Here is a 27,426-nt window from a genome sequence, read left to right as displayed (position 1 = left end):
GGTCTTTGCTAAATTATATAAAATTTTTGGGGGTGCCAAGTAATTTTCTAGCAAAAAATATTGATTTTAACCACTTGACCACTGGGCACTTAAACCCCCTTAATAACCAGACCAATTTTCAGCTTTTGGTGCTCTCACATTTTGAATGACAATTACTCAGTTATGCAACCCTGTATCTATATGAAGTTTTTGTCCTTTTTTTCACACAAATAGAGCTTTCTTTTGGTGGTATTTAATCACCGCTGGTTCTGTATTTTTTGCGCTATAAAAGAAAAAAGACCGAAAAATCTGTAAAAAAAAAATGCATTTTTCTTTGTTTCTGTTATAAAATTTAGCAAATTAGTAATTTTTCTTCATATATTTTGGCCCAAATTTATACCGCTACATATCTTTGGTAAAAATAACCCAAATCAGTGGATATTATTTGGTCTTTGTGAAATTTATAGAGTCCAAAAGCTATGGTGCCAATATCTGAAAATTGATCACACCTGAAGTACTGACGGCCTATCTAATTTCTTGAGACCCTAACATGCCAGAAAAGTACAAATACCCCCCAAATGACCCCTTTTTGGAAAGAAGACATTCCAAGGTATTTAGAAAGATGCATGGTGAGTTTTTTAAGGTTGTCGTTTTTTCCCACAATTCTTTGCAAATTTCAAGATTATTTTTTTTTTTTACAAAATTGTCATATTAGCAGGTTATTTCTTACACACAGCATATGCGTACTACAAATTACATATGGACGTATGGACTGGACTTACGTATGCGTTCGCTTCTGCATGCGAGCACACGGGGACAGGGGCGCTTTAAAATTATTTTTTTATTGTTCATTTTACTTTATTTATTTTAGTTTGACGCCTTTTTCCAAAAAAATATTTTTTTGATCACTTTTATTCCTATTACAAGGAATGTAAACATCCCTTGTAATAGGAATATGGCATGACAGGTCCTCTTTACAGTGAGATATGGGGTCAATAGGACCCCACATCTCACCTCTAGGCTGGGAAGCCTGAAATTAAAAAAAAACATCAAAAAAAACGATCCTGGCTTTGATCGTAGCGGTGAGTCGGTAGAAGCACCGGAGGGCGGCGGGAGGGGGGGATGTCCCCTCTCGCCTCCCGTAAGAATGATCAAGCAGTGGAACAGCCGCTATGATCATTCCTATGGTGTAGGGAATCGCTGGCTGAAAAAGCTGATATCTGAATGACGTCTGTAGCTGCACCCATCATTCAGATATCCCCGCACAAAGTCAAGGACGTCGTATGACAGCCGGCGGGCGGGAAGTGGTTAAAACAATTTTTTTTTTTTTAACACAAAGTTGTCCATTTATACAATATTTCTAACATAGCATGTACATACCAAAAATGACACCCCAAAATAGATTCTCCTACTCCTCCTGAGTACGGTGATACCACATGTGTAAGACTTCCACAGCCTGGCCACATACAGTGGCCGAGTACAGCCGAGTATGGCTGAGCATGGCTGGGTATGGCTGAGCATGGCTGGGTATCACAGAGTATTGCAGAGTATGGCTGGGTATCACAGAGTATTGCAGAGTATGGCTGGGTATCACAGAGTATTGCAGAGTATGGCTGGGTATCACAGAGTATTGCAGAGTATGGCTGGGTATCACAGAGTATTGCAGAGTATGGCTGGGTATCACAGAGTATTGCAGAGTATGGCTGGGTATCACAGAGTATTGCAGAGTATGGCTGGGTATCACAGAGTATTGCAGAGTATGGCTGGGTATCACAGAGTATTGCAGAGTATGGCTGGGTATCACAGAGTATTGCAGAGTATGGTTGGGTATCACAGAGTATTGCAGAGTATGGTTGGGTATCACAGAGTATTGCAGAGTATGGTTGGGTATCACAGAGTATTGCAGAGTATGGTTGGGTATCACAGAGTATTGCAGAGTATGGTTGGGTATCACAGAATATTGCAGAGTATGGTTGGGTATCACAGAGTATTGCAGAGTATGGCTGGGTATTGCAGAGTATGGCTGGGTATTGCAGAGTATGGCTGGTGTGACATTGGGGATTGTTTAGCTCAAGTGGATAGATGCATTTTGGTGCAGTGAGTCCACATCAGAGAGGCATTTATAGTTAAGGGCCTGGTAACCCACGTTTATTAAAGGAAAAAACAAAACAAAAGTCCATCCAGGAATCCCACGCAGGGGTCCAAGCTTCAATTAAACACACAAAATCCAAATGAAAATGCTAGCCCACCTGGCTACTCTTCAGCAGTATTGCTGCTATAGGGAACAGGCCCCTCAAACAAGCTGCTTGGATGCACACAGTCTTAGGCTCCTTGGTCACACACAGTTTCAAGAGCTTCAATGCACACAGCTTCTGGCTCCTTTGACGCACACAGCTTTACAGCCCTTCAATGCATACAGCTTCTGGCTCCCTGGACGCACACAGCTTTGAAGCCCTTCAACGCACACAGCATCTATTCTCACACAGAGACACTTACTAGCAGCCACTGCTCCAACTTCACCTTCCTCCACTCTCTGCTCTCACCAGTCCCTCGTTATATGGGCTGTGTGCACCTGGGCACACACCCTGCTGGCTGTCCACAAGACCCGGACACAGGGTTGGAGATCCCATCCCACCCAAGACTCTGAAGGATCTCCAAATTACAGAGCCCCATAAGGAACTAGCAAAACCTGGAGAAAACTGCCAGAGCAGTTTTCTCCGTTTCAAATTTACACTCTGTAGCTCTGCACTCAGCCAATATACAGACTCTGTGTCCACTTTAACCCCATTTTCATAGGGACAGAGCCTTGCTCTGCCACACTGGGTATTGCAGAGTATGGCTGGGTATTGCAGGGTATGGCTGGGTATGGCAGGGTATTGCGGGCTATGGCAGAGTATTGCGGGCTATGGCAGAGTATTGCGGGCTATGGCAGAGTATTGCGGGCTATGGCAGAGTATTGCGGGCTATGGCAGAGTATTGCGGGCTATGGCAGAGTATTGCGGGCTATGGCCGAGCATTGAGGGATGGCTGAGCATGGATGGATGGATGGCAGTTGTCACAGAGCAGCGCTGTGGGTACTACACATGCTGCCATTCGATTCCTCCCCCTCTCCGCTCACAGTGTACTGATCGGTGAGATGAGATGAGATGACGCCGGTTTACATGTGATCGCTCCATCATTTGACGGAGCGATCACATGGTAAACGGCCACGGTCAGCAGCCATTTACCGGGATCCGTGATGCGCCGGGTCGTCACGGTTGTTCTCAGGTGCGCGCCCCAGGGGGCGCGCGAGAGCGGAATTCTGGGAGGACGTCACTGTACGCCCTCCCAGAGTTAAAAAAAATGTCCTGTATCCGTCATTTGGCTATTGGTTATTAAGTGGTTAACTTAAGAAGTGTTAGAAAAAGATTTAGACTTTAAGTGGTTAAACTTCCTGCATTTACACATTGTTGAAAACTTGGCAGACTGCCCAGATTATTTACACAGAAGTTCTATCCCTTTGATCTAAGAAGGAAGCTTAGTTACAATGTTTCAAGTTAAGAGTTGGAAAAATGCCCTACTTTCTTTTGACAGCTGAGTGAGCAGATAAAGTCTCTCCACTTGTCTATATGAAAGAATCCGCAAACTGTGCAGGAGATATCGTCAGGGGAGGGGAATCGAGATCACGATTTTTTCACGATTAATTGTGCAGCTCTACCTCAGACTCTATTTAACAACACCCCCTTTAAGCCACGCCCACACCCACTGGGGGCCCACTTTCGATCTTGCACATGGGCCCCCTTGATTTCATGATACACCCCTGTGTCCTCTTCTCTTGGAGTCTATACCATTCTCAGAGTCTTACGTGACTCTCTGAGGTATAGTGAAGTCCTCTGCCCTTTCGGCTAAGGTTTTTACCATGGTCATGCATGACCTAAATTGCCCAGTTATTTACTGACAATTCCTGACCCTTCTCCAGCAGATTATGTGTCTGGTTTACCCATAGTGTTAGTTGCTTCTGAGACATTGGCCACAGAGACTCTTAAATAATTGACTGATGAGCTTACCCCTAAGGCGTTGCAGTCTGTTCTGTTACTCAAACATTAAAGAAGAGTATTTCAGCTCTTATTGATGCAGTGTGCACAACTCTGAAACTAGAGGATCAACTTATTGCTTCTGCCAGCACTGTTTCCAGTCATTTTAATCACCTAAGGCTGCAAAGACTTTTGCCTTGAACCTGCTTCACAACTTTTCCTCGGTGGAGATGGAAGCACCCTGATTAGGTGTTTGTTTCCCTGAAGCGCTTGTTCGAGTTGTATTTGTTTTGTGATGATTTTGTTCAGAAATTGTCTTTGTCTTTTTCCACTGTTGACCCAGGTGTTACTACATGTATGAGACACATGTCTTTGTCTTTGGAAACCAACTGATAAGCAGTTGGAAGCCCTTTCCAGAGCGGTGTTCTTGCTGGTGAGTCCTGCTCTACACCCAATCCCGTCTGTGACTCTACCTTGTCAAACGATGTCTGACTCATCTGCTGTAGGTAAAGCTTTTTCTAAGGTGAATGCATTGAGCAGATGTTGTGAATAATACATTTTAGCTGTGACTGTTTGCTGAATGCCTCCTGTCTCCATCTCTTGCATGTGCCTCATGTTTGTGCATATGTTCAGAGCACTTTTGATACATATACAATATGGAACCTTTTATGCTTCAAGCGTTTACTCTGCATGGACTTTTGAGGGACAATGTGGACAGTGTGGTGGCAAGGGCACCCATCTCCCTCAGCAGAAGAAGCCTATACAGCAGACTGCTAAGACACATCCACCCCCCTCTGACTGTCAAACATTTTTTTCATTTCTCCACTCCTTAGACTTCAACATTGAGACACCCTAAGCTTGTCTCCCAATCCACCCTTAGAGTCTTAGAGTCTGTCGTTCACAGACTTAGAAGATCTTTACCGAGCCCTTTCAGGCCCTCTGGATGAAGGCATCCTTGCCATAATCACTGTGGCAGAACAGCCTTTTCCCAAACAGTAAGGGGGCATTTGCCTATTCTTGGATTTCAAAGCTCCAAATGTCCACATTTGAGTTCATGAGTTCTGGATGAAATATACTAGATCTGTCATCACCATCTAGGGCGATTATCTAACTTCTGTGTAAATCAAATATACTTATGCTGAGCATGTCAACCGGTACAGTAGAAACCGGCTGACATTCAGCCTATGTGTACAGCTGCCTGTCCAACAAAAGCCTATCTTACTGTCGAATGAGAATGCTGGAAAACCAGCAGCCGACCGGCATTCGATCAGCACTGACCAGTGTATTCTGGCAGGAACACAATAGCACAGCAGGGGATATTGCTGTACTAACATCACTTGTCTTAGTACAGCGATCTCTCCGTTTTTTTTTTTCGTTCAGCCCGCTCGGTTGAACGAAAAAAAAATGGCTTTACTTTTATGTACCCATTTTTCCAGAGCATCATTGTTTCTGATCTTTTCCGTGTTGCCCCTAAACTATTAGGCCCCTTTCACACATGCGGACTGTATGTCCGTATTTCATCCATCCGTTTTCGGATGAAATACGGACATACATGCATCCCTACGGGATAGCGGATGTACATCCGCTAACACCCAATATCATCTGGCCCCGCTATCGTCCGATTCTGCAGACAGAAGAAAATCCTATTTTTCTATCCGTCTGCAGAGCGGATCGGATGTACACGGACAGGCGGTCCGTGTTCCTCCGATCCCCCATAGGGGAGAGCGGAGATCTGACAGGGCGGTCCCTGCACAGTGTGCGGGTCCCGCCCTGTCATCCCCCGGCTCAGCTGGGGAAAACGGAGAGATCCTCGCTGAGCAGCGGATTTTCACGGGTCGGATCAACACAGATCCGTCCCGTGTGAAAGGGGCCTTAGTTTATGGCTCTGCACTTCGGCCACTCTACACTTTAGGTGTTGCTGGCTCCAATATTGGCCCTGTTGTGCTCTTGTGGCATCCCCATTGTGGTACACTTAGATGACCTCCTGTTAAAGTGGGGGTCCACCTAAACCGCCAAAAAAAAAAATATTAAAAGCCAGCAGCTACAAATACTGCAGCTGCTGACTTTTAATACATGGCCACTTACCTGTCCCAGGGTCCAGCGATGTCGGCAGGCGACGCCGAGAACCTGCTCGGTTCTCGGCAGCTGCTGCCGCCATCCTAGGTGAGGGAATCAGGAAGTGAAGCGTTGCGGCTTCACTTCCCGGTTCCCTACTGCGCATGCACGAGTCGCGCTGCGCATTGTAACTGGTCCCCGCTATCTCCTGGGAGCTGTGTGTTTCCCAGGAGACAGCGCGGACTGACAGGAAGAGGCATAGACTCCCGTGGGAGTCTATGCCAGAAGTGGGTGCAAATACCTGTCTTGGACAGGTATCTGCACCCCCCTCCCCCCCTGAAAGGTGCCAAATGTGACACCGGAGGGGGGGAGGGTTCCGAAAAGCGGAAGTTCCATTTTTGTGTGGAACTCCGCTTTAAGGTAAGTCAGCAAGGGCTTTGTCGAACACAGCTTCTTCTTTTTTTTTTTTTTTAATAGATTTTCTTTTTGTTGTGCCAGATGGATCCTGAATGGTTGCCTTGGCTTATTGTTCTACCATTTCTAGGTGGTTCAAACAGACTATTATTCAATAGCACAGTCTACTAAATCTATAAGCCTTTTTTGGGCTTTTTGGCATCAAGCAACTTGTTTCCCAGAGTTCACATGTTCTCTTAAAGCTGAACTAAAAAATGTCTTCTGCAATAAAATAAACTTGCCTGCTTAAAGTAATTTTATAGAATGTTAACTGTGCTGCACATGTGCAGCTTAGTTTTCATTCTGACACAGTGCCTGTGTGCTGTGATGACTGCACACCTGCAACGGCGAGTGACATCATTCTGCACTGGCCAATCAAGATGGCTGAAGACTGGCAGCCAGAAGAAGACAGGGAGAAGATGTTGGCGAGGGACCTTGTGGGTGTTGGTTAAACCAGAGTTAAGTATTGCAGGCTTTATTTCCACTTAAGTTCTGGGTGAATATTTCTACCTCGTTTGATGCCAGCTTCGGTCTTAAGGTCCTTCAGGTTGCTCTTTGAGCTGTGGGTAGTCCCCAGATCTCTGTTGTCTTTTATTGGGCCAGTTGGCTATTGTTTTCTGTATTTCACACCCCTCAGTTGGACTGCTTTTAGACTTTCCGAAAGAGGAAAAACTTAAAATCCTTTTCTTGGAGTTCATTTCAGGACACTGCTTTGCTACAAGACTGAGGTATGCTTGGTAGTAAGACCATTTATTCTAGGCTGGCTTACAGTTTTTTGTTTGCCAGTGTTGAATCCTCCTGTTGGTGGCTTTGTAATCCAAAGGTGTTAGACTTTCTGTTTCTCTCAATAGACTCCATAATAACAGTTTTACAGTGAGTACAGAAAATCCTATTTTCCCTCCCACAAGTGACATATAGAAATAAATACAGTGGAACCTTAGTTAATGTGGTTAACGAGCGTTTTGAAAGACGAGCAACTTTTTAAAAAAATTCTGACTCGGTTTGCGAGTGTTGTCTCGCAAAACGAGCAGAATTCAAGCCAATGGGGTGTGCAGTACCACATTTGGCCAGAGGTGTGGGAGCGCCGGTGACACTCAGAACAGTTGAGAGCCGTTCGGAAATAATCTGAATCACTCGGAAATACTCAGTTCCCGAGGCTTTCCAAGTTCAGCCGAGCTGTCCCCGAGTATTTCAGAGGCTCTCCGGGGCCCCCCCACCTCTGGCCACATGCGGTATTCCATGCAATAGAAGTCAATGTGGAACGAATTATCTTAATTTCTATTGACTTCTATAGGGAAACGAGTTCTAGAGGATGAGAGAGGCTCTGGAGAAATCCTGGAGACGAGCATGGGAGGAGGAGAGAGCTTGAGAGTAGGAGGTCTTGAGAAAAGCGGAGAGGATGGGTTGGGTGATATTTGGAGACAAGATTGGTGATGTAGCTCGGGGCAGAGTTGTGAATGGCTTTGTATGTTGTGGTTAGTATTTTGAATTTAATTCGCTGGGTGATTGGGAGCCAGTGTAGGGATTGGAGGAGAGGGTTGGCAGACACTGAATGGTTGGTAAGGTGAATACGTCTGGCAGCAGCATTCATGATAGACTGAAGAGGGGATAGCCTATGGAGAGGCAGGCCAATGAGAAGGGAGTTGCAATAGTCAAGGCGAGAGATAACAAGGGAGTGAATGAGGAGCTTGGTGGTTTCATTTGTTAAAAAAGGGCAAATTTTGGAGATGTTACGGAGGTGAATTCTACAAACTTTTGACAACGATTGGACTTGGGGCTGAATGACATGTCAGAGTCTAGGATTACACCTAGTATCCTGGCGTGAGGGGAGGGACTGATAGTTGCTTTGTTGATTTTGATGGAAAAGTCATGGAGGGGGACACGTGCACGGGGGGATATTAATAGCTCCGTTTTAGAGAGATTTAGTTTAAGGAAATGGTGCAACATCCATGCTGATATGTCAGTTAGTAAGTTAGTAATGTGAGAGGAGACTGAAGGAGTGAGGTGAGGAGTAGACAGATAGATTTGGGTGTCATCGGCGTATAAGTGGTATTGGAAGTCGTGGGCGGTTATCAAGTGACCAAGGGAGGAGGAATTGTAGATAGAGAAGATGGAGAGGAGAAGACAGAGTTGTAGGTGACACTGAAGGAGCGCTGTGATAGATGGGTAGAGAACCAGGATAGAGCAGAATCTTGGAGGCCAAGGGAATGTAGTTTATTGAGAAGGAGCGGGTGGTCAACAGTATCAAAGGCCACAGAGAGGTCAAGTAGTAGGAGTATGGAGTATTGTCTGTTGGTTTTAGCAGTTAGTAAATCATTAGTGAGTTTTAGTAAGGCAGTTTCGGTTGAGTACTGCGAGCGAAAGCCAGGCTGCAATGGGTCAAGAAGGTTATTTTCACTGAGGTAGGAGCTAAGACGGTTGTACACTAAGCGTTCTAGAAGTTTAGAGGTGAATGGGAGCAATGAAATGGGTCTTAAGTTATTTAGATTGGTGGGGTCCAATGAGTGCTTTTTAAGTATGGGAGTTATCTGCGCATATTTTAGAAGGCAGGGGGATTATGGTCGGGATTATAGGGGATTATGTTCGTAATCCAAGGTTCCACTGTACATCAATGTGGAAAGTGCAGGCCAGGAACCATTGAAACCAAGATTCTAGCTGTATACAGTTTTATTTTTCCAAATGTGTGCACTAAGAAGCCCCCAGCAGTTCCACCATGCAATGTGGGGCCTTCATAACTTGTAAAATTTGTGCTCTGCATTGCACTGTAAGGTGTGAGGGGAGCATTTCCAAGCGGCCCCTTTGATGAAATGACAGCATTGCAAACTTAATGTGCCTCTGATTTTCAAGCACTGTGCAGCAACAGATTTTCTTGTAAGTCCTACTAAATGGCACATAGCAGTGCCTAGTATTCAGTTTTAAAATTGTCAGGATTGATTCAAATATGCAGCTGACCACAGTCCATGAAATAAAGATAACAAGGCAGGAAGGATCTGCAACACTATGTACAGTCATGGAAACACAGATAAGCAAGACTTTAAAGCGGTAGTAAACCCTTCCAAATTACTTAAAATGTACTAATATTATAAAGGACATCATAATTACCAAACAATTAATCACTATGTGTATTTATAAAATCTTTATATTTCTTCAGTTATATGTTATTTTTTCCCTGTTTATCTTCTCTCTTCGCTGGCGCCATCTGAACTGTGGTCTTCCACGCCTGCTATGATAAATACTTCCGCCCACAGTACCTAATCTTAGTGGTAATCCCGCACATGCGAACATATCCATGCAGCTCTCTGTTCTTCTTCTTTGAAAGTCTTGCCGTCTGTCTCCTTCACCCTGTGATGTAGGAGTCACAAGGTAACCATGATCCTCTTGGGGAGGAACCATCGCGGGATGTCGGGGCTGACGTCTACAACAGGAAATGACGCAGCCCCGACATACACAAGAATCTTTCCGGCAGGGTCTCAAGTTGCCAGATTTTATCGATGATACAGGGCATGCGCGTATCACGTCATTAGTCGGGAATATAGCAATAATACGGGAAGGAAGCAGGTAGGCAAACAATTAATAATGGCAATAGATGTTAGGATAGGGGATGTTAGGAGACATGATTACATTGAAAGTTGCAAATTTGAGTATACAACCACTTTAAGTAAAGGAAAATTACTTGTTAAAACTGATTTCTGGGCACAACAAAAACAATATTCTACAATAGTTATCCAACATACATAGAATGAATAGCTGATGCTGTGTAAGCAGCCTGCGTGCTGACTGAAGATATACTTTCCTGTAGAAGGTCTAACTGGATGACTGCTTTTCATGTAAATTTCTCCTGCACACTTCATGTCTTATCCCCAACACACCTCTCAGAGAATCACTCTGACTCCAGCATTCTGTTTTCTGCTGGGGAATCATTACAAAAGGTCACGGAAGTTGTTACAGCTGATGCACAAAGAAATCATGAGAATCCATTGTTAACAAAAATAGGAATTTAAGCCGGCAATAGATGGTTCGAATCTTAACAATTTCAGCAAGGACTGGCTGAGATTCGAACCATCTATGGACAGGCTGGATGTTCCCAAGTGCATTCATCGATTGATTTGGGTACAACCAGCATGTCAGATTTTCAGTATGCGATTATTGCCAGCAGCCATAGCCGCTAGAAATAATTACTGTGTTCTCCCAACAGGGATGGTTTCCCCGTGCTCCCACCCCCTACCGGGAGAACACAATAGCTCCAAGTCAGTGTTGATGGGGGAATCAAGCTATTTTCTTTCCTGCAACCCGTGGTTGCAGGAAAGAAAATTGCATCATTTGTGGCCGGCTTTAGAAATATGTTGCTCAGACCTTGAAAACTGAAAAAGTAATTTAGCTTAAATGACAAATAATTTTATGTAGCTGAATTTTTCATGAAACAGCCCAACTGATTCTTTTTTTTTTTAGTTCTGGGGGAAAATGTGGGAGATTTTCAAGGTTTTGCCATTATTTTTTCACAGCTGTGACAATTCATAATTTGTATAGCAGTCAAGTTTCTCATGTGGGTTTTAGAGGGTCCTTTATATTAGTACAACTAGCAATGTATATACTATTTTATTGAGAGTGTGATCTATAGCTTTTTTGTTTGCAGTAACCAAGTTGAACAGATTAGTAAAGAGCGAGATAAAGCCAAACAGGACCTGGAGAGAGCAGAGAGGAGGAACTCGCTGTTGGTTGATGAGGTCGATGACCACAACTCTGCTATGGAGAGTCTTAATGAGAGCAAAATCAAGTGAGTTGGACTAAGGGGCTAGCGCTGCTTGTTTACCTTCAAATCCTTTCCTGTGAATCAAGAAATTGGAACAAAGGAAGAATCGGAATAGTCATGTACATGAATTGGCATAAAATGTTTCCTTTATTTTCACCTGGTGATACTGCACAGTTCATGTCCCTTTGGGGTTAATTCACTAAGACCAGAGAGTGCAAAATCTGGTGAAGCTGTGCATATAAACCAATCAGTTTTCAAGTCTTTTTGTCAATGCTTAATTGAACAAGCTGAAGTTAGAAGCTACCATGCACAGCTGCACCAGATTTTGCACTCTCTAGGTTTAGTAAATCAACCCCTTTCTGTCCTCAATAATTTCTCCATTGTAACTATGAAAGGGTCTATGGTTTCCACACAGGCTGAACTTCCAACATGTCTGCCTTTGTTGAGCTTTATTACATGGTGGATTGATGAGACTAGTAGTTTACACAGCAACACTAAGGATGTTTGTGCTTTCTTTTCAACTCCCAGGAAGTGACAAGGTCATAGCATTTCTGGCAAGATCAACAGTTATTTTCTGTCCTTGTTGAAATGTTCTTAGCCTGAAATAAGTAAATGAATGCAGCCTCCTCATCTAAGGACTTGGAAACCTGCAATATAAAAAAAATGTGTTTGTAGAACATGCTGAATAACAAATAAGCAAAGGTGACTTATATGGAAAACTGCATGGCAAAAGGGTAGTAAATATATTGAAAATATAGGCAAACAGATGTATGTACAATTTAAGACCTTTTCCATTAGGTTGAGGTTACTTCTGACTTTTGGCCACTCCCACCTTCCCACCTTTCCTGATGGTTACCTAATCTGATTGACTGCTCTCTTGACTTATAGGATTGTTTGGAAGATGGAATATATTAGGGCCAAGCTTAACATTTACAGGAAACTTCAAGGTCCCCATAAAATTATAATTGCCCGTGCCTCAGGATCTACTGATCTTTTTAATTGAACTGAAACTGACCTCTGCTAATTAATTTATTATCAAATGTTTAGTTTGAACTGACATTATTATTATTATCAAATGTTTCGTTTCTATTTTTAGGCCTTTTGTCCTCAGTTTTCACCTGGTGATCTAGCCACACTTCCTGAATTAGGGTGCCCACATGCTGGATGGAGAAACAGCAGAGACACCTTTTGGACAGCAACATTGTTAATCTTGAGAGAGATGAGTGTGCACTAGCAGATGTAGATAAACTAAACAAACTTAATCCAAAATCCAGCTAATACTTACATCAACAATGTTGTGCTTTTTGGGATAAATGTTTTACATAAATAAAAGCTGATTGTTGGAAGCAACCCTGTCCATGGTTTTGTTTTAGCCCAGTTGCAGTTAGAGGGTTGAGACAAACCATTTAACATTGACACGGGTGCTTACAGCGATCAGCTTTTATTTATGTAAAACATCCCAAAAGGAACAAAACTATTGCTGTAACTGCTTATAAAGTGTTAGCTGGAGTTTGGCTTCAATTGCATAGTGTTACAAGCTGTTCCTTGAGTCTCTCAAGCCCTTTTTGACCCCTTCTGTTATGAAGCCCTGTTGTCATTTACTTGCTGTGCTTTTGGATCCCCCATGGTTAAAGCCTGAAGATCCTGAGTCCTCTATTGTACAACTAGGAAAATAGAATTTATGACCTACCAGTTAATTCCAGTTATTGGAATACAGTACACTTTGTTCTTTATGATCTCCCTATTTAATGCTACAAAACTGAAACTAGCTGGGAGTAGGATGGGTTTTACAGGCGATACCCCTGTTTTTGCCAGTGTCCAGTCAGCAGAACGTAGCTGCATATATGGTAAAGACCAAAGATCACGTGTCCTGTACTGTGTTCTAACAAATGGATTTTACTGATGCATCAAAAATTATTTTTACTTGGTCAGCATTCCTATAAATGAGAATTGTCTATATGGAATTGTATTTTTTGCTTTTACAATATTTGCGCTTTGTATATTAGCTGCCTAGTTGTGTTTGTCCCCCAGTTAAGCTTTGCTATGTTAGAACTTTAAGGCTGCAATATACAGTAATCATTATTTAATATATTTCTCTTATTAAGGGATTTGGAACAGGAGTACAGACAGCGCTTGTCTTCTATGCGATCAGAGCTGGAGAATGAGAAGGAGCAATTCCTGCAACAGAATGATCAGCAAAAGAAAAAACTGGAGACTGATCTGGCTAATTACCAGATGGAACAGGCCTATTTCAGACACAAACTGGATTTATCCTTAAAGGCAGGGAAAGCTTGAATTCCTACACAACGTACCTTTACACAAAGGGTTACATGTTGCTTCCACTCTCACTTTAACCATTAGGTTTAAATGTAGTATTGTCTGTGCTAGACAAAAAAAAAAAACCTACGTGTGAACCTATTTGTGACATCACCTTGACATTACTATCATTAAAGGTAGCCTCTTGTCATCACTTTAGCCAGAAAGGTTTCTGATGTTTTGGAATTGTCTTGTAGGCCGGCCCATTCGATCTTGCATAAAGATAATGTTGTTTTGGGACCATGTACTACATTTTTGCCCAAAGTGGTTGCTATTTTTCACCTTTTATGGCTATTTTGTTACCTTCTCTATGTCTGGCCGTGGTAAACCCCACAAATATTTTCCTCCATTGGAGGTGGTGAGGGCTGACAGGGTTTTTCTATCTGCCACTACTTTTAGGGAGATGGATTCCCTGTTTGTCATTGCAGAGGGTTCTAAAAGAGGTTTCCCAACCTCCAGATTCGCTCCTTATAAGTTGATTTGACAGGCTATTGTGCAGGCCTATGAGTTGTGATATACAGTTCCTTCCTCTTCCCCTTTGTCATCCAGCCTCTGTGCCTCAAATACCTGGGCTGTAAGGCTGTAACTTTGTCTTTTGAACATATAAAAATCATTTTTTTATTTTAAGGATAGAGGGGTGTAGTTTAAAACCTCTGATGGCTTTCTTTTGGTTTGCCTATCCCTGTTAGGGAGATTTACTTTGCCACTAGACTGAAAGTAAGGGACAAGCCAACGTTTTGAGTTGCCAACAGGACAAGATGGTAAATCTTTCAATGGGGTTACTTGCTTTGGTGACCACTATCTACATGGGTAATTCCCCTCACTTGGGAGAGATTTTCTTTTGTTTTTAGTTGCTTACAAGACAGGAGGGGAAATCTCAAGCCCTGTCTCATTGGGGAGATGTACTGTAATTCATCCTTATCTGTCTTATTGGTCTTTTTTTTATTTGAAAATGGCCATAAACCTTTTGGCACATGTTCATAAAAATGTGATTTATTGTTCAGGGTGTAATAGGATTTAATTAACCAGATTACATTGCATCAAACCACATGGATATATAGTAATAACAGCACTGTGTTGTGTTGCAGGAGAACAGCAGGTTACAAAAGGAAATGTTGGAGGTTGTGGGAAAGCTATCTGAATCAGATAGTCAGCTGGTAAAACTACAGACCAGTCTAGATCAAATGCTGCAAAACAAGGTAATAACCACTGTACAGTATCGCATGTTAATAGAAACAATGAATTCCATACTTATATTATACTTCTATAAGGGAGAAACACAAATGGTGAGCATGGGAACTAGCCTTACCTGCTCCCTCTCCCATGACCAAATTCATGGTAGGTTTACATTAACTTGCAAAATGATACGTTTTACCATGCAGGCTAGTGACAGTGTTGGGTCCAGCAGGGGGAGCAGTGTGATGCAACTTTTAGCACATCTTGCTGCTTACTTTTTTTTTATTTCATTTGTTTAAAGTGTCACAGTGAAACGTCACAGTGAAACTTCATTCATGTCTCTGCACAGAAGAGTGGCACATTGCACGGCTGTGACATGTGATGCCATCCAGTATGCTGCAGAAAAATACAGACATGCTGCATTTTTTGCACTGCACCCCACCACACATCACACCAGTGTTGTGGGTGAACAGGGCACATAGAAAACAGTTGTTTACTATGTGCCCTAGCAGTGACCTGCCCTTTGTTTGAACAGGGTCAGGGAAGTGGCATGCAGGAAGTGGGTGGAGCTTCTCATTGGAGCACTGTGGAAAATGAAGCCTGTTGACCAGGGCAGGAAGATGTGATAGCCTATTCATCCACTGATTACATTTCTGCAGTGGGTATTCATTGTGATGGGTGTATGTACTAAATGTTTTTGGGGTGCATGGTGCATTGTGTTTAGTGTTTTTTAAATGATGTGGCTTGCTAATGCACATTACTAATGTTTGTAGTTGTAGTCCATTCTCCAGAAAATTGTGACACACCAGTTCCTTTTAGGTGTGCTGCATGTACGGTGCATTGTTGAAATTCCTGCTTGCTTAGTCTTTAGTGCAGTTTCCAGCAAAACATTATAGTTACGTGCATGCCTTAAAGGGGTTGTGAAACCCGCATGGTTTTTCACCTTAATGCATTCTATGCATTAAGGTGAAAAACCTTTTTTAGTGCTGCAGTCCCCCAGCCCCCCCCCCCCCTTTTTTACTTACCTGACCGCTGTCATCCTCCGTCCGGGAACGATCACACCATCTGTAGCTGGTGTCTCGTGTCCCGATTGGATAGATTGATAGCAGTGCAGCCATTGGCTTCCGCAGCTCTCAATCAAATCCAATGACGCGGGACTCGGGAGCGCGCCTGCACGGGTGTCCACCAAGGAGAGTGCTTCTCCAATGTGGACACTCGATGCGGGGAGGAGCCACCAGTGCCGCCGTGAAACCCCAGAAGAGGAGGTTTGAGCCTCTCTGTGCAAAACGAACTGCACAGTGGAGGTAAGTATGACATGTTTGTTAATTTAAAAAAAAGAGGATTTACAACCCCTTTTAAGGTATTAATACACTAAACATTCTGATTGTTCAATCTCCTTTAGATCTACCTTCAGCTATATAGTTCATGGGCCTGCCTGATTTGATACAAATGGAATTAATTGTTTAGTTGTTTTCTCTTATTACATAGTTTGGTAAATGTAAAGGAGATTGCAGAGATGGTGAAATCAGAATGTTTTGTCTATAGCCAATTTCAAACGTACAAAGTATTGCACCACTATTCTGTATTCTTACTCTTTGACCTCTCTGCTGTCTTTGATACAGTTGACAAACCCCTTTTCCTCAAACTCCTTGCCTTTGGTCTCCAGTTTTTATTGGTATCTCACTGCACCTTCAGTTGGCTTACAACTCTACCTCCTCCTCTCCTATTCCTTATTCTATTGGGGTCCCACAAGGTCCTGTCCTTGGCCCTCTCTTATTCTCGATCTATTCTCAATTCTCTTCCCTGGGTCAGTTGATGGCTTCCCAAACCATTTCTATGCTGACGACACCCAAATCTATCTTTTTATCCTTCAGATCACTCCATCAATCTCCTCACACATCATTAATTTACTAACAGAGATATCAATTTGGATGGCACACCACTTCCCCATATCTATCCAAAAGTAAGCTCGTAAAATGTCACCTCCCTATGTCCCCCTTTCCCTGACTTCTCTGTCAAGATTGATGGCACAACTATCAGTCAGTACCCTCATTCTATAGGGGTAACCCTGAACTCTGAACTCTACTTAAGGCCCCACATACAATTGCTGTCCAAATTATCCCACCTAAAACTCCACAACATCTCCAAAGTATGTGCCATTTTAACCAATGACGCCACAAAGCTACTAATTTGATCCCTGGTTATCTTTCACATCGAGTACTGCAACTCCCTTCTCGTTGGCCTATCTTTAAATAGGCTATTCCTACTTCACCTTCTATTCCTACTCCCACCTTCTGAATTCTCTTGCATTGACATGTATTGTAACTGTCTGCCTTCATTTTGAAAAGCACGGTGCAAACTGTTGCCACTATATAAATCCTGTATAACCATGATAATAATGCATCAAAAAGCACGGGGGTGACTAGAGCCACAGTTGTAAAATGATTCACCGTGCATGCCTATTCTTCACTCTCATTTTGCTTAGTGGGCATAACTGCTTAGATGTGCGTTTTGTCAGCTCCTGCCTCTGCCATTTATATTGTTCAAGTTCAGCTGTTCCATTCTGAATGCTTTGCTCTGCTATGTGTGTATATGTATGTGCATGTGTTTATTCGTATATGCGTGTGTATATGGTATGTGTGTGTGTGTTTGTATATATGTATGCATGCATGTGTGTTTATCTCTGCTATGTGTGTATATGTATGTGCATGTGTTTATTCGTATGTGCATGTGTACATGGTATATGTGTGTGTGTGTGTGTGTGTGTATGTATGTATGTATGTATGTGTATATATATATATATATATGTATGTGTATATGTATATATATGTGTGTGTGTGTGTATATATATATATATATAGATAGATATATCTCATTGTAAAAGTTTCTAAAACAGATTTCCTAGCTTCTGGTCGGGTGTTAGGGTTCAGATAGAGAAAAGTGTAAGTGCAGGTTAGCCGTGGAGCATGATGTTTGATGTCATAGATTAATTTGGACACTGTATACTTTAGAAAATCTATATCTGCTTTGTATGTACGCTTGATACTTCTCTTTGTTGCAGTTATAAATGCTTTGCTTTTTTTTCATTCCAGAAACTCACCGATCCTCACAATACAGAGTTTTATACACAGGAAGAGAAATTTGCAGAGATCATTAGGGAATATGAAGTCCAGTGCAGGGTGAGTAGTGTGGACCACTACTAATTATACAGTATAGTGAATTTTCAGTGACTAAACAATGCGTTTTTGTTCATTTTACCTGAAAATAGATTTTCACTGTTAAAGTAGACCTTTAGCAATGTTTGTCTTTTTGTTTTGGGTAGTGCAGAGGTTTGCCCCCCTCTGTTAGGTTTGGGTTGCTGCCTGAATCCATATTTGGGAGATTTACTGCTACCTGTTAACCCAATTTTGACAGGCAGAAAAAAAAACTTAGAAATTGTATTAATTCTCACTGTACTAACAAAAGTACTTATCTTAATCCTAAAGTACAGGACTCGTGTTCATAGACCATGGGTTGTATGCGGCTACATTCAGGTGAACTCTGGGGGAAAAAAAAACTTTTATAGGGCTGCCCCTAGAGTGTACCAATTTAACCCTGCCCACTCTGTGAGGCTCCAATTTTTTGCTAGTCTCATAGGGTGATGGACCTGTTCTCCTCTGGAGAATTATTTTTCTTTTTTAAACCAATTAAGTTTTTCTATCAACATCTGACTGCTTTTTGCCTTGTGTGACTTGGCAGTTTCTGGATTGGTTAACCTAGTTTTGTACCTTGGGGACCGTACTCCATTTTGTTGGGCCAGCCTCTAATGTTTGGTTCAGGAACTGGATATTGCAATAGGCCCTCATCTTGGCATGAAATGCAATGTGTCAAGTTAGATGCAGGGTGCTATACAGGTCCAGGGCTGTGGTCAATTTCTATGGTTCCCAGATCCTGAAGTCTCCTTCAGGTGTTTGCCCTCCATGATGGCCAAAGCCTGAACCCTTAAAAAGCCCAGCATCCTGGGTAAGACCAGGTTTTCCTGTACATGGACTCTAGTTCCTGCCTTTTAGCAACACTATCTGCACGGCATGGCGCACTATGCAGTTTAGTGTGCAGAGGAATTGAGAGTTTACATTATTTGGTAATTCCTGCTATTTTGTCTAACGCTTCTCAGCACAAATTTTTCCATCTTATCTCGACTAATCTCAGAGAGAATGAGGTAACTCTGTCACGTCTTCCAGATGATGAGTTCCCATCCGCCTGCCAAGAATGCACACAGTACATTGCTGCATTCCCATTCTCATCTTTTACAGAGAAACAGCCACAGAAACTCTGTCAAGGCCTGAGTTGTAAAGTGGCTTCTTCAAGCACATACAACCCCATCTATTCTGCCCTCCTAAACCGTGAGTAAACTGGGAATCCTCTCACTAGCAATAGTGACTCACAAGCTAAAGGCCAGAACAACATGTGTTCTATTGACAGACTATAGGAAAAGCAGAGCACCACTCTGATAGGGGTGATAGCTGGACCTTGAGCAATGTTATTTAAATATATATATATATATATATATATATATATATATATATATATATATATATATATATATATATATATATATATACACATACACATACTGTACATTGCTCCCTTCAACTGACTCTAGCGGCCAGTCTAATAAAGGCAGATTTTTTTTTTTTTGCCATTATGTCTGAGTTATTCAGAACTTATTCCAACACTTCTAGAACCATTCGATATCCAGAGCAAAAAACTCTACGTGTCCTCTTTTCCCCCTGACCCTGTTAGGGAAAAGGAATCAGAACCTCTTTTACTTGTAAATATGGAGGAAAGTATTGAGGACACCAATTTTGCTGCAGAGGTAGTGGGGGATTAGTCTTCCTCTGCATTTTTAGGATCAAGCTATTGCTTTGCGCCAAATGCTTTTCACTTTGGACATACTAATTGATGCAGTGCTTATTGTCTTTGCCTAAAAGCACCTGATTCTCCACAAAACAGAAAACAGACCCCTATGGGGTACTGAGAGACTGGCTAAAAATACCTTTTACTATACACACACAAATTGATGCTTCGCCGTTGAGTGCACAAACAAGCTTTTTTTTTTGCTGATATGTATTCTATGAAAAACGCTTTTAGTAAGAAACGGACTATTCTGTTAGCGGATCCTTCTATTTCTGTTCTCAATAAACGCCTTATAGCTCCTACTGATGATGTCCCCTCTTTTAGGCTGGGTTCACACTGTTGCAAATCGGATGCGGGTTTCTCTGCATCCATTTCGCATGTCAGGAGATTGTGACCGCCTTTATGTGGATCTGGTTCACACATCTCAGCAGCGGCTCCAGTGCAAACTGCACAGGAGTCCTGTGCGTCTTTTGGTCCGTTTCAGGTCAGAATTCAGCCAGAAACTCGGGCTGAAATCTGACCTGAAATGGTGAATGGGGACGCACCGGACTCCTGCTGTGAGCTGGAGCATGCTGCAGTGTGAACCCAGCCTTAAAGATTCTTTTAAAGGCCATATTTGCTCTTGCAGGTCCAGCCCTGCAGTCAGCAATTGCTGCCATGCCTATTTGCCCGACTATCACTAACTGGATGACACACATGAACAGAGACCACAAGCCTGCCTTGGAAGACCTTGCTGTAATGCAATTAAACCCATTGATAATATATAACACCCATGCACTACTAAAATAGTATGTATGTGCATTTGTTCTTAGTAGAGGTGAGAATTAAAATCTTAATGGAATCTGCTGACTTAAGTTGGCCATACACTGATCGAAATTTGTCTTCAGCAGGGCCTGGCAGAATTTCGATGGTTGGTTAAAGCGGCACGTCACCTACAAGGGGAAGTTACTCTTTCTCCTCCACAACCCCCCCCCCAATTCCTCTGCCACATTTGGATTATTTTTTGAGGGGGGGGGGGGGCTACCTAGTTTTGATAGGTACCCACTCCCACTTATACTCGGATTGTCTATGCGATCCGTGCAGAAGTCGCCCCCCCCCCTTCTTGCCAGCAGCCTTTTGGGACACGTCATAGGTCCCGTAAAGCTGCAGGACCATCCACAAAGTGCAGTACGGCTCATACCCACAGTTAAGATGCCAGCGCGAGGGACCTGAAGAGCGATGAATAATTTGTGAGGACAGCGCTGGCTTCTTGGACAGGTGAGAGGCTATTTATTAAAAGTCATTAGCTACAGTTTTTTGTTGCTGCTGACTGTTAAAAGAGAAGTGTAGCACTGGCTTAGTATTGCCTCTGCAATATATGCAGAGTATTGCTCTCTGAAACATTGCATTTCATTTTCTGGCTAAACTGATAGCAGCCCAGGAGAGACTCTATTGGGTACAGCTGCAGGATTGAAGGCAGATTGGTTACTGCTGTAGCTAAGAAGGAAGCCCACCTCTAACAACAAAAACAAGGAAGGACAGGATTGGATAGCAGTGCAGAAGAGCTGTGATTGGGGAGAAGAGAGGAAAACACAGGAGGAGAGACATGGACTGGCTTTGTGGCAACCAGACAGGGATGAGTGTCCCATGTGTTTGTCTCCTGAGCACTTCCAGAGCCTGCGAGGGGAGTTTGCAGCATGTTCTTCCCTTTCGCCTGATTACCTAAGATGTGCTAAAAGTGCAGTGAAATCTAGAGCCGAATTTCAGTACCGCAGCAATCGCCATCATCATCCTGTTTGGAGAATTCTGTGGCCTGTGTTGCTCCTATCGCCATCCAGATGACTGAGACAGCGATCAATCTACCAATTGCTGGAAGGAAGATATTTCAAGTGCATCTAATGGTGAGAGATCTTCTACCATCCTTATGTAGGTGGATCTTGCTTAATCCTGCTAGGTCCTATTTACTGCTAATGCAGCTCTATCTGAAGGTAGATCATCACATCGGTTAATACCCCTTTGCATTCTGTGGATTACAAATATTGCTTCACAAAAGTCTGAGTACTCGAACACAGGATTTAAAGGGCCCCAATGCTGGCAGACTGCGTGTGTGTGTGTGTGTGTGTGTGTGTGTGTGTGTGTGTGTGTGTGTGTGAATAGATTTCCCATGGGCCAGTGGTTGGCTAGAACCTACAAGACCTAGATAGACTCTTATATTGTTAAACATTATTTATTCTTTTTTTTTAAATCAGATTTTTTTTATTTATTTGTAAAACATAGGAAGAGAGAAACTCTTCCATTAAACAAAAACATACATCAAATAGCATTGCAAAGGACCTATTATTATCTAAATGTACAGTCGATCGGATTTGCTTCTCCTGCATCTTTATTGTATGTGTGAAATTACAGTCAATTTTGAGAAGACTAATCTCTACATGTATATACCCGTATCTACCATTTTGTATATTTCCTTTTTTAGTAAGCGTGTCCTTTTATTGTTCTCTACCCCTACTCCGCTCCCGGTCCTAAAAAGGACAATCGGTAGGTGTAGAGGCACACCCCCCCCAAACAGTGGTGGGGGGATTTCCAGTGGTCTTCAGAACATTATTTTTGTATTGTGCAATTGACAGTTTAGTTCACCACTCGCTCAGTGCATTTCAGACAAGGCCTCTCACTGGCGCTTAAAGTGAATGAACACCAATCCTGTTTTACCGAGCAGTTGTATTATATCATTGCTTTTAATATTGGTATTCTGTTACTTAGTTTATCTCTTTTCAGGGTTTATTGCTAGTTTTAATAAAGCCCAGCTAAAAGGTTAAACAGTGTATTGGTGTTACTTGGATCCAGGTGAGGGTGAGCCATCACTGGTGTGGGACAGAAGACCCGTATATTATAGTGGCCCTTTCGGGGGTAGTGCTACAGAAGTATAGCTTTGTAAAAAAAAAATTAAAAAATCATACTCGCCTAGATGGCTGTAGCACCAATCCCATCTGCAGCTGTCCCCTGCCAACTCCAAGACTGAGAACTGAGCGATCAAACACCACCGATTGCTTAGCTCTCTGTCCTTGGCCTGCAGAGAGCTGGTGACAGTCAGTCACCAGCTCTCTGCTCTTCCCCACCAGTGGCTTGCTGAAGGACTGAACCAGCTGTGGACCAGGTTTGTGACCTCAGCCGACAGTGGGCTTCAGCCTGCTGCCAGCTGAAAACTGGTCACAGAAGTGCAGACAGAACAAACTATACTCCTGTGATCCATTGGAGAAGTATAGCCCAAAAAGCTTTTGGCTTTTCTTCGCCTTTAATTTTGACACATCTGACTGAAGATCCTCCTTAATCTGACAGTGTGGAGTCCACCTGTTAGACTATAATGTCCTGGGAAGGGGGAATTCCTCCATCCACTTCATTTGTGTGGATTAATAAATTGTTTTTGTTTTTTTAATTTTAATTCAACCTGCTGGCTGGAAGAGAAAAAAATGTGTATGGCTAGCTTAAAAGGGTTGTAAACCTTTGTGATTTTTCACCTTAAGGTGAAAAAACACCTGTCAGTGAACCCCCCCCCCGTTTTACTTACCTGAACCCTGAAACTTGACCCACGGGGACGTGCTGTCTCTCTGCCCAGGGTCCTTGGCTCTTGATTGGATAGATTGATAGCAGCGCAGCCATTGGTTCCCGCTGCTGTCAATCAAATTCAATGATGCGAGCGCCGGGGGGTGTCGCCCTAGTCCTGGATATGACCTCTATGGACGCCGAATGCTGGACTCAGAAGCGTGTCCACAAGGTAACCCCCTCAGGGAAGCGCTTCTCCAAGGGGGTTATCAGATGTGGGGAGGAGCCGCGAGAGCCGCCGGGGGGGGGACCCCTGAAGAGCAGGTTTCGGGGCCACTCTGTGCAAAACGAGCTGCACAGTGGAAGAAAGTATGATATGTTTGTTTTGTTTTTTTTTGTTTTTTTTTATTTACCTTTACAATTGTAGATTGGGTACTGGCTTTATAGTTGATTGTGGCAGTTGTATTCCTCTATGATCGACAATTAGGACAAGGACAGAAATAAAAACACTGCGTATGCAGGTCTTGCTAAGATATGTAGTCAGCTGGCAGTCACCTTTTTTTAGTATGACATTTCTGTCATCTTTCATTATGACAATTTTGAAAAGAAGGATAAGGTGTAAAAATAAGTTTCAGTCCATGAAAGGTAAGAAAGGCTGATTGTAATAGCTAAGGTTGCATTTGGCCTTCTGCCAGAGCAGCTGGATGCCATCACTTAACTTTTTGCATTCACAGTATGACGAGAAAGCTGGTAATTGTGAATCTACTTTTAAAGATTTATTTTAATAAGGTAAAAAAAAAATACTACAATGAAATCAGAACTACATGCTTTACCGATTACCGTATATACTCGAGTATAAGTCGTTCCGAGTATAAGTCGAGGCCCCTAATTTACCACAAAAAACTGGGAAAAACGTATTGACCCGAGTATAAGACGAGGGTGAGAAATGCAGCAGCTACCGGTAATCAAAGTGCCCCTTAATACAAAATGTGCCCATCAGTGTTGCTCTTAAAATAAAATATGCCCATCAGAGTGCCCCTTAACATTAAAATGTGCCCATCAGCGTGCCCCTTAACATAAAATAAGGGTCACGCTGATGGGCACCTTTTATGTTAAGGGGCACTCTGATGGGCATATTTTATTTTAAGGGGCACGCTGATGGGTATATTTTTAATGTGCATGCTGATGGACACATTTTATGTTAAAGGGTACTCTGATGGGCACAACAAAATGTGTACATCAGTGTGCCCCTTAAGAAAATATGCCCATCAGTGTGCACATTAAAAATATACCCATCAGCGTTCCCCTTAAAATAAAATCTGTCCATCAGAGTGCTCCTTAACATAAAAAATGTGCCCATCAGCGTGACCTTAAACAAAATATGCCATGCCATTAGTGATCACTAGTTCCCACATACCGGTATCTTGCATGCAGGAGGGGCGGATTGATGTAGAAAGATGTAGAAAGCCTTAGCCGGGAACCGCGAGTAGCAGGGGTGCGGGGCGCGCACGTGACGTCATGCCCCTGCTTGCCCGTGAGTGCGAGCTCGTCTTCGAGAACTGCGGTGAGGAGAAGGGGGCGGGCGCACGCACGCAGCGTCACTGGTTGCTGGGGAAACCCGCGGTCCCAGCAAACTAGTGACGGCGTCAGCGAACACAGCGGCACGAGACCTCCGGTGAGGAGCAGGGGCGGGTGCACGCACGCAGCGTCACTGGTTGCTGGGGAAACCCGCGGTCCCAACAAACTAGTGACGGCGTCAGCGAACACAGCGGCATGACCCCGCCCCCTTTTCTCCTCCGATACTTGCATTTTTGTTAAATGACTCGAGTATAAGTCGAAGTGGCTTTTTTCAGCCCAAAAAATGGGCTGAAAAATTCGACTTATACTCGAGTATATACAGTAATCTGAACAAGGCATTCATTTTATTGAGGGTGAGTATTTTTAATCTAATGAAAATAAACATTTACAAGTACATCACCAATATTGGCTTCTTTCTATATCTGTGATTGGTGCTGATTTTTTCACAGGTCATTTTGTCAGCCTTATAGACCTTTATAAATAAATAGAGATCTTGCAAGCTACCAATAGACAACCCAAGGTTACCATTACCATCGGGTGTAGTGATGGAAGAATTATAAATGTGAATAGAGAGCCAATTCACAGCAGCTTAGCATTGATGCCGTGAACAATTACACCCAAGTTGCAAGAAAAAAAGAAAATATATCAGTACACATAAATAACAAACTGATTGTGTCAAGCAAGTTCACAGTGAAAAAATTCCATTAGTATCAAAATATCATCAAGTCTACAAAGAAAAAGGTATATGTTGAACAATATATCAATATAAAAATGTCCCATAAAGTGACTCTTGTGATGATGATCCAGATAAAAAAGGAGAGAGTGACTTCACACACGTGTCTCTCCCCCCCGTGTGATTGTGCTCACCTCAAATAGTGTGACCTCAGAATCAAGTTTGGCCTACACAAGCAGCTGAACCACTTCTGGGCTCTAAGTAAAACAGGCTTTGCAGGATCCCATGGGTAAATCCAGAGATGTTATCCTCAATTTAAAGTAAGAAAGAGGCTGGATAGTGCATTATTGTTTGATTATAAATTTATTGTAGGTAAAAAACATCAGGGTACTCACATTTCACAGGTGCTTCCAGCGCACCAAACTATAGAAAACATTCAGTATCCTCTCCAAACGGCTTACAAGCTTGTGTGTATCAGCAGCTTACTCAAACAAGCATGTAACTGTCCCCTCCACCGTCCTGGCCCATCCCCTACGCGTGACGACGCAGGGCTAATCACGTGTCTTCCTCAGGAGCATCTTTTTTTCTTGCAACTTGGGTGTAATTGTTCATGGCATCAACCTTACATTTGTAAGGTTATTTTCACATAATGCTGAATTTTCTTTATCCTTATACACCTGATGTCACAAACATAGTGTTATTAGCAGCTGCAACAGTGGGTAGCAAGCAGGCTGTCTGACATCTGTAATGGAGGCTCTTAAGGGGAAGTGTAGCTAAAGCTATTTTGGCCATACTTCTCCTATGGATCACAGGAGTACAGTTTGTTCTGCACACCTGTGACCTATTTTCAGCCAACAGCAGCCTGAAGCCCGCTGTTGTCTGATGTCACAGAGCTGGTTCAGGCTGGGGAAAGATCCTGCCCATATGGTTGGGATCCACCCAGAAGCCTGGATTGGCTCCTGGCTCAGTCTCTCTGCAATCTGCTGAGAGGCCTGAGCCAGCTCCACCCACCCCCTCCACAGCCCAGCACTCCAGTGAGTGCTGGAGGGAAGAGCAGAGAGCCACTGACTGACAGTCATGGCTCTCTGCTCAGAGGGAAGGGGGAAGAACTGAGGAAATAAGTGGTGCTTTGATCACTCAGTTCTCACTACAGAGCCAGTGGGGACAGGTGCAGCTTCAGATCAATGCTGCATCCATCTAGGTGAGTACGATTGTTTCGTTTTTTTAAGCCATACTTCTCTTTTAAAAGAAGTCTTGTTAAAATCTTAGTATTAGACTTTCTAGGGTCTTTTTTTTTTCCCTATGGTCGCTTGGAGACGATTCAGTAGGATTTCCTTGATGCATGTGCTGGTAGGCAGCGGATATTGCATATGTAGTGAAAGCAGTGATGGACAGCCTTGATGCAGAATAATCTTCTGTTGTGTAATACATGGCATCCATCCACAGTGAGTGATCCCAAAGTAGTGATAGGGACGTTGTGATGCTGACCAGTGGATGATGCATACTGTATGTATAAGAAATGGTAACAGCAGTAAACATTAAAGTACTTATGTTGTACTGGTGACATTATCTGTGGCTAATGGAAAATGTAACTAACTCATGAGTGTCTTTCCCTCTACCCTTATTCTTGAATATGCTTGCACTGGAATTGCTCCTCTCTTGACAAGCAGAGAGTAAAGGTGAGCTTATGTGGGCTTTTCTAATGATGTGGCCTTGTGTTTCTCATACATATCTTTTCCAAGCTGTGCCTTATTTCATGCATTTAATGTAGATAAGTAAATCACATAATTAGATTGGGACTTGAGGTAGTTATGTATTATTTCAATATATTCCACATATTTGTTTATAACAAAGTAGTTACAACAGGAATTCCCTCACATTTCCACTCATATATAAACCTTTGAATCCCTTATTCATTTTTGTCCTGAACCTATCCAAAGGAGAGACAGTAGTAAAATACCCGATGGGGGTCCTAACCCTTACTTACTGTATAGAAACCAGCTTCCTTTTGTTTTGTT

At 42.8% G+C, this 27,426-nt stretch overlaps 1 protein-coding gene across 4 annotated transcripts in view; it reads left to right on the top strand.

Annotated features, from left to right (window-relative positions):
- The window catches only part of NINL (ninein like), a 267,972-nt gene that overhangs the window by 163,476 nt on the left and 77,070 nt on the right, over positions 1-27,426 (top strand). For all 4 annotated transcript variants that reach the window (XM_073627983.1, XM_073627982.1, XM_073627985.1 and 1 more), the window contains exons 10-13: positions 11,134-11,274; positions 13,356-13,530; positions 14,655-14,765; positions 17,835-17,921. In XM_073627983.1, the coding sequence (XP_073484084.1) occupies positions 11,134-11,274; positions 13,356-13,530; positions 14,655-14,765; positions 17,835-17,921 (514 nt within the window). The remainder of the gene's footprint in view (positions 1-11,133; positions 11,275-13,355; positions 13,531-14,654; positions 14,766-17,834; positions 17,922-27,426) is intronic.

The sequence above is a fragment of the Aquarana catesbeiana genome, linkage group LG04 (assembly GCF_042186555.1).
Source record: "Aquarana catesbeiana isolate 2022-GZ linkage group LG04, ASM4218655v1, whole genome shotgun sequence".
NCBI lineage: Eukaryota > Metazoa > Chordata > Amphibia > Anura > Ranidae > Aquarana > Aquarana catesbeiana.
The sequence above is the reverse complement of the archived record's forward strand: the minus strand, read 5'-3'. Positions and strand labels throughout refer to the sequence as shown.